At 35.0% G+C, this 8,918-nt stretch overlaps 1 protein-coding gene across 1 annotated transcript; it reads right to left on the reverse strand.

Moving 5' to 3' along the window:
- Positions 1–3,646: 3,646 nt before the first annotated feature.
- Positions 3,647–6,820, reverse strand: LOC144563492 (uncharacterized). The gene is made up of 2 exons (XM_078312976.1): positions 4,250–6,820; positions 3,647–4,140 (listed from the first exon to the last, which is right to left on the reverse strand). The coding sequence occupies exons 1-2, from the start codon at positions 6,717–6,719 to the stop codon at positions 3,854–3,856; spliced, it is 2,757 nt and encodes a 918-aa protein (XP_078169102.1). The 5' UTR covers positions 6,720–6,820; the 3' UTR covers positions 3,647–3,853.
- Positions 6,821–8,918: the final 2,098 nt, after the last annotated feature.

The raw sequence follows: 8,918 nt of genomic DNA on the forward strand, positions 1-8,918 counted from the left end.
CCTCTAAAACTTGCATAGCAACAATAATATTAACCTACATGCAAATAAGATAATCAAGCAGAATTTAGTTTTGTCTCTTGTACAAATCAATACAATATTTACTGTACTTGCAACTAACATCAACACTGTGTTCAACACAAAATAAAGGCAAGCCAAAAACAACCAAATTACACACCCAAGAAAAAAAAAACAGAGAGAAGACAAAATTAAACAGTACTATGACTGTCAAAGCTGCAACTCACATCGAATACCATCATTACCTTGCATATAACTTGCATTAGTGGAAAATTAGAGCTCAGCAGGAAAAGGGTAAGATTTTGAATGATAGATAGGATGTTCACAGTTGAACTCAAAATAATAGGTACATTTGTATAATCGACAACCAAAGGAAATATAGAAATTTAAACAAAAAAAAAGTGGGTAGCAACCTCTCCTTCTCTAAAGAAATCCACAATTTTGTTCTTTTCATTGACGCTCTTGGCTTAGCAGATTACTGAAATTGCTTCCGGCCAAGAACTCAATTCCCCATCCCGACATTTGCTGAAGGCTACTTAAAAGAGATTGCAACACAATAGATGCAATAATTCTTTCAACAAAAACAATAAATACATCTCATGTCCTTGACCTCTCTGAAAAGAAAAACAAATATTTAATTAATTGGAAAATCAGATAATAACACACATCTAATATCAAAATCAAGTTTCCATAAACCTGTATTCTGCAAGGCATTGGACAAGGCATTGCAACTTGGGAGCTATTAACCCTGATTGTACGTCTGTTTTCATATCAGCACTTAAGCGATCATCTGAGTAAATAATTAAAACAAATAAAGCAAGCAGCAGAGTGAGATGTGATCCTAAAGTACTGCTATTACTACTATTATTATTACAACTTCAGTACGTATCATACGTTTATCCAACATTATTGTACATCTTTAGTTTTTAACATAAAATGTGATTTTCAATATGCGTGCAGTTGACTACTGGACAACGCCCAGCATTATGCAGATGAATATGTGGTATAATATGCTGGTAGTATATGCTGATGTGCATATATATAGAAATATGAAAACTTATGTATTATGTAGGATTTTTTTTTTTTTTGATATTTTTTAGTAAAATATAACATAATATGATAAGGTAACAAAAATATTATTAAATAATCTTATAAAACATACATTTTTTTATACTCATCTAAACAACCGTATTGCAAAATAATGCATGCAACAATGTCGTAGGAAATCAGTAGTGGCACCCGTAGAAAACGAATTCGTATCCTCTGAGATATCTCAAACTTTGCGTGACTTTATGGAAAATCTCAACCGTTTAAATACGTTCTACACGAATCTCAAAACACACATAATACTGACCCCCACATCACCCCCGAATAGGCACCGGACACATAGGTCACACAAAAGTTGAGATATCTCAGAGGATACGTACTCGTAGAAAACAAGTTTGTGGGGCCCGCGATGCTTTTCCGGAGTTAACACATGGCAAAGTACTAGATGGGGAAGGACAGTACACCCAAGGGGTTATTTTTTCTGTGATTCAAACTCTAATTGTGCGTGAATATAATTGTTCAGAATAATTATACGAATATTATTTGTATTCGGGCCGAGGGAATTCGGGTCTTTTCAGATTCGTCCTTATCCGCATGATATGTCATCGATCCTATCCAGATGACACATCATCAATCCTATCCACATAACACCTCACCCCCTAGGTAACATGCCTTGTCATAGGGGTATTTTGGTATTTTCACACTATTTTAGAGGCTATAAATAGAGGGGTGCATGAAAGGATTAAAATACTAATTCACTTGTATCGTTTCGTGTCGAAACGAATCGGTATTTTCTCTTTTTCTCGGTTTCTCTCCCAAATAGTGTTTCGATTGAGAAAAGAAAGTTATACGTAGTTGACGTATAATCTTGCGGGTTGTTGTGGAGTATATTTACGGGATCGATGAATAGTATTTTCCCGAATTTCGCGGTATGTCAGTTTTGCTTATTGATGAAACTGAGTAACCGAAAATTCGTGTTTACTGGTTTTCGTCTTTTTCTCCGTGAATAGTGTTTTTGCAGAATTCTGCGATTTATAGTATTTCTGGAAAAAGAAATAAACCGCTCTCCGGTTAGTCCTGGTGGATAACCGATAGAGGCATCATACGTCTGATGCTCCGAGGATAATCATTCCCGTGATGTAGCTCTACTCGCTCGGTCTGCATTCTAACTATGATTTGGAAATAAGGTATAAATATGTTATATTAATCTATTTAATTGGTAAGTATATTAAAGTTTTAGAAATCAATCATGGAGTAGATCTGTAAAATGATTAAATTGGGTTTTGATGCCAAAGGAATACTGAAGGTGGACCGCCTTGGAAAGTTTCCTGACATACCCCGTTTAATCCTGAGCTTAAGTTGGCCGTAGAAATTTTTGTTCTACGGTCATTCCGCAACTTAAGCCTAAACGGGTTTTGGTTACCCCGAAACCCCAACAGCACTTAAGCCTGATTTTTTCACTACGAATTTAAGACTGTTCTAACCATTTGGATATTGATCCAACGACGCGGTTGATACTGTGTTTTCTACCCTGAAGTTGAATACTTGTTTTATTTGAAGCTGTTTTAGTGATCCATTGGATAATGATCAGATGGCCTAAAAACCGAATTTATTAATAATATTATTGTGTCTTCACAGTATTTTGATTTTACAAAAAAAAAGTATGAATTGCAAAATGGGAACTAAATATTTCTCTGTTGATGCATTTTTTAAACGGCTATAAAATGCAGAATCGCTAGCCAATTCGAAGAAAGACAATACAGATCATTAAAAAAGCAAAAGAAAAACCAGTACAAGTTCTTAATCACTAGTTAGAACTTACAAAGTGTACATATTCTCAGTCTTTACAAGCATATGCACTTCAAACTTGAATACTACCACCACACTTGGGCAAATACATTTTTCTTTTAACCTTGACTTTCACACAGTTGTTTTATTCAGCACTCCTCGCTAGGTGCACCATGAGAAGAGCTGCAACTGACATCTCAGTCAAAGTACATATGATGAGTTTCCTTCAGGCCAAGCAATGCGCACAGCAAATGTTCTAACTGGATTGATCACATCAGAGTTAAGTGCGCGACAACTTCTGTTATAGTTGTTACCTGGATATAGTATTGGAGCACAAGAAAACCACCACATGTTATCATGCAAGGGCAGATAATATGGAGGAAATAAAAAAATAAAATAAAATAATACTAATGACTCAAGTAAAATTCAATGCAATTCTCAAGTATATATATTCAAAATTCAAAAATAATCACATTATTTTTAAATTATAGGTTGATTGGTGGCTATTTTTTAATGTTTTTATTAAACTGTGGAAAATCCATTTCAATAGAAATCTAAAATAGTGTTTAAATGGTGACAATCTGGTACACTATTACAGAACATATATATATGAAACAATGCGGATTCCGGTACACTATTAGCAAATAGCACACAAGAGCAATCGCGGCATTTGCCAATCTTTTTAATACAAGGTGACCAGCTATTAAGGAGATGGCACTAAATGTATTACAAGAAAAGCTATTTTTAGAAGAGATATTGTGTATTATAACGGAAATCTCACAGAACATATGAAGAATTATATTGCAATCTAATATATGCACAATGAATATTTCTCACCACACGTACACAGAATAAGTGAACATTAATAAACCATAAAAACATTCAAAAACAAAATACGAAAATAAAACTTCATGCCCTAAATCTGAATTCTAACTGCCAACAGCAAACTAATCTTCAAATATATGGAGCAGCTACTACCAGAATTTATGAAGCATTTGGTTATTCAATTATAGATACTATTCACCACCTCTTGCATTGTTGGACGGAGTGACGGGTTATTTTCCAAACAACTATATGCAATCTGAATCATTTTGAGAATTTCAATGATTATTCGTCCCGTTGGTGGTTCGATGCGTTGGTCAAGGATATTTTGCAGTACGACTTCATCTATATCAGAAGCCGATAGGTTGACCATATCACCCGGGTGCTTTCCCATAAGTAGTTCCAAAATGATTACTCCGAAGCTATATACGTCACATTTTTCAGTCATCCTCATGGTATAGGCTAGTTCTGCATAAACAAATGAAAAAAAAAAAAAGATTGCAATTATTTCCACTGTAATATTTATATAAGTGATGGAAATTAAAATACGAGAATAGGTTGTTTAAATATATAGAACCTGGTGCTATGTAACCGTAGGTTCCAGCAAGCATGCTCCAATTGGAAGACTCCAGCTTGAGAAATTTAGCCGTACCAAAATCTGAGATACAAGCTATAAACTCAGAATCGAGCAAGATATTTCTGGAAGTTACATCTCGATGCACTATTGGTGGATAGCAATCATGATGCAAATATGAGAGAGCACATGCAACATCTCTCAATATAACCTTTCTCTTTGCCCAATCTAGTTCTTTTGCTTCCTCACTATTGAGAATATTATGTAAATCCCTCTTCTCATAATACTTGTATACAAGAAATTTATTTTGTGATGAGGAACAATAACCAAATAATTTAGCAATGTTGCGGTGTCGAATTTCAGTTATAGTGCAAATTTCTCTGTTAAATTCTTCGACATCCTGTGCAGTTTCACAGCCTGCTATCTGGATTTTCTTTACAGCTACGGTGAGGTTATCTGGGGCTAAAATAGCTTTGTAAACTCTTGCATGGCCTCCAATTCCAATGCAGTATTTCTCATCAAAATTCTCTGTGGCCCTTATAATCTCATGATATGCATCTCTTCCATCAAAATTCCACACTAAAAAAAATTCCCCTCTACTAGGATTACCGATGGTCTTTGGTATTGCTTTTTTCTTTTTTGAGTAAACTAGGTAAAGTAGCCAGAATAAGATAGATGTTAGTAACACAACACAACAAGTTAGAATTGAAATCCACTTAACCATTGGGTGTCTGCTTGAGCCATTTTCATCTTTAACAAATCCATTACACGAGGGAAAACCTTGAATAGTGCCACATAAATTTGTGTTGTGTATGAACCATTGTTTTGGGGCCGTATGAAAAATCTTTATGTCTGGCACTGGACCCTCCAATTGATTGTATGACAAATCCATTGTTGACAAACTTAACATGTTGCCCAATGAAGATGGAATCTGACCGGTTAGATTGTTGTGAGATAGATTAAAATATTGTAACATGGTTAAGTGCGCTACTGTTGTTGGTATTTCCCCCGTGAAAGAATTGGAGCTTAAATCTAGGAGGTACAATAAGTGCACTAAGTTTCCAAAAAGAGATGGAATTTCTCCGGTCAACCAATTGTTGCTGATGTTTAACGATTGAAGATTAACACAATTGCCTAGTTCTTCTGGCACACTTGTCAGTCTATTAGATGAGATATCAAGATTTTGTAAAGCCTGTAACATTCCTAGCTCTTTTGGTACATTTCCTGTAAAATTGTTGTTACTTAAATCTAGTTGAAACAAACTTTTTAATCTACCAAGTTCTCCTGGTATTACTCCTGAGATTGAATTTGATGAGAGATCAACAATGCTCACACTACTCATGTTTCCTAGAGTGATAGAAATTTTTCCACTGAAAATGTTGTTTGATAGATCTAAAGCTATCATATTTGTAAGTCTACCAATTCCAGGAGGGATTGATCCGGAGAAATTATTACCTTGAAGACCTAGAAATTCAAGATTGGTTAAGTTTTCCAAATTAGTAGGTATTTCTCCGCTCAGAAAGTTATCATCAAGACCTAAGCCTTGCAAATTTCTAAGTTTACCAATTTCAGGAGGGATTGGTCCAAAGAGATTATTAATCCAAAGTTTCAGAGTTCTAAGATTAGTTAAGTTCCATAAACTAGTTACTATTTCTCCACTAAGAAAGTTTTCTTCTAATTCCAAATATCTCAAATGTGTAAGTTTACCTATTTCAGGAGGGATTGGTCCAGAGAGATTATTAGTATGAAGATACATAGCGACTAGATTGGTTAGGTTTACTAAACTAGTAGGTATTTGTCCACTCAGATAGTTTGAGTGTAGTTTTAATTGTTTCAAATGTTCAAATTTACCAATTTCAGGAGGGATCGATCCGGTGAGATTATTCTTCCTAAGATACAAAAAGACAAGATTAGTTAAGTTTCCCAAATTAGTAGGTATTTCTCCACTCAGATAGTTCGCCGATAGTTCTAAATCTGTCAAATGTGTAAGTTTACCAATTTCACGAGGGATCATTCCCGAGAGGTTATTATGATCGAGATACAAAAATTTTATGTTTGTCAAGTTTCCAATACTAGACGGGATCAACCTGCTAAGAACATTATGAGAGAGATTAAGATAGGTGAGTTTTGGGAAGAGACATATTGATGGAGGAATTACACCACTGAGTTGATTATCACTGAGATCAAGAGTTCTAATGGATGGAAGACTAAAGAAATCCAGAGCATCTAATTTTCCAACTAGACCCTTATTTGAAAGATAGATTTTAGTAATGACTTGCCTTCCTTTATTAGTGTCCCTGCAAGTGATTCCACTCCAGTTGCATGGGTGGACTTGCAGATTCCAAGACGAAAGAGGTTGTTGAGTCTGGAGAGTTGATTTCCAATGAAGAAGAGCTTGTGCTTCAGATGTGAGAGAAGATTGTACAAGAGGGAGTAGAAAGAGTAGTGTAAGGAACAAGAGAATGCCCCTCATTATTGCTGCTCCTAATTAATGCTAAGAGCTCAAGTTATAGCTAAAATGCATCAGAGCTGGCCCTTTTATAAGCTCAGTGGTGTGACTTGTCAGTTCTGTACATAGAGAGTCAACAGACGTGCTTGGCTCTCGTCTATGAATTAACCGTGCTCCATGTACATGGATGAGTTTGGGTTCGGAGGGAAATAAGAGGCCTTCATATCTTGGAAGACTTAATCCGGGGTATCATTAACTGTAGAGAGCAACACGTTTGGTGCTGTCCATCGGATTTGTTGTTATCAAATATTAACGAACACAATAATAATTGAAATCAAACAAATAGAGTTAAGACTTAAGAACTATTACTAGTCAGGTCATCTCAGATAAAAAATATCTTGACATACTACAAATCGGTTTGGAAAATATTGAAAAATAGCAACAAATAATTTTATCTTAGTTTATTATTTTGAAAAATTTACAAAGATAAAATTTAACATATGTATAATATCGTAAAATATAAGAAATATGTAGATAGTTATCGATCTTGTTATTTAAAAAGTACACAAACTGTTAGAAAAATCAGCACATTAGTTGCCATTACAAATAACATAAGGTTAAATGAATGATTATATTACAAATCATCAAATATGATTTTGTAACTATTAATTATTACATAAATTAATAATGCATACAAAATGGCTCATACTCATAATCAATAAATTGACATTTTTTTTCTGAGCAAACAATGAAATCTCATTGTACTGTCTGCTTTATTTGTATATTCATCGTATTTGATGTACCAAGAAAAAAAAAAGGATCCTTATCAAGTCCATGTCTACTTTTATTGCAAGTAATAATTACATTAATTGATCCTTAGCAACTATGGGTGGGCGAAATGGAACAATATTTTTGACGACATCGTCAAGCTACAAGAATGAGACACTTTTCGCAAGGATAAAAAATTGACTTTTTGCGACGGACTACTCTCATTGTTCAGCTTTTTCTTTTTGCGACGGACGGCCGTCGTAAATGCGCTTTTTCCCTCGCAAAAAGTGTCTACTTTGTTGTAGTGAAGTGACTGTAATATCGGCTTTTTTCCAACTCACATAACCTAAAATAGCACCCAAACAAAATAAAAACAATCTGGTATTACATAAGTTCCTCAAATGGATGAATTTATTTTCGAAAAATGGTGGCAATTCATCTCGTTTCAATAAAAAAACACAAACTGCTGTTCTAAAGACTGACAAAAAAACACCTGAAAACAGCATAATCCCCTGACACCATATAACTCAGCAACACACGTACAGCTTCCTTATCCAGTTCATACCAGACATTCATTTTATCACCTGTCCTACCAAATAAATGATGAATACATGGCGATCCAATATTGGTAATTCTCAAGAATTAATTTGGCTCCAGGCGTGCCATTGCAAACTTAATTCTTTGCTGTTGCTAATTAAGGTATGTGGTGCCCTGGTTAGAATTGAATGCAACATATTTTATGAATGAATTCACATCTCCTCAGGTTACCGGACTGAGTAAAATTGAATCCGACGATCCAAAGTAAATCTGGACAAATAATACGGCCCCCCCCTACATCATCCCGAACACACACCGGCTGAGAGTAAATCTGGACCATCTGTTTCAATTGTGTTGAGTCAGGTACCTAGGAGGATTCGGATCCTTTATGAATAGGGACTTGGATATAAAATAAAAAAATAGTAGTCTAGAGCAGTGTTGAAAAATGCGGCCTCATGACCCGCATATGCAATCACATATGCTTATGCAGTGGCCTTTTGCATATAAAATCTCATGCAATCAAGTTCATGCAGTTTTGAATATACGGGCACATATACGGTTCATGGGGACTTGAAAAATTATTTTGCATTGGAGGAGATTAAAATCTATAATATTTATAATATGATAAAAAACACAAACTACACGACTAAACAAGTCTTTTGATATAAATGAATTTTATTTTATCTATATTTCTTTAGCAAAGCATAGCAAAACCGCATATGTACTTCCGCATACAAATTCGCATATGCGGCCGCATACCGCATATGCAGTATGCATAAACAAAACCGCATTTTACAACACTGGACTAGAGTTATACCTGTCATCTATGAATTAACCATGCTCCCTGTACATTTAATCATCATTAACGTAACAGTCGCGGCCAGCTGGAATGGAAGACTTCATTGGACTGTGGAGAGC

The sequence above is a fragment of the Carex rostrata genome, chromosome 12, assembly GCF_964058835.1.
Source record: "Carex rostrata chromosome 12, lpCarRost1.2, whole genome shotgun sequence".
NCBI classification, from domain to species: domain Eukaryota; kingdom Viridiplantae; phylum Streptophyta; class Magnoliopsida; order Poales; family Cyperaceae; genus Carex; species Carex rostrata.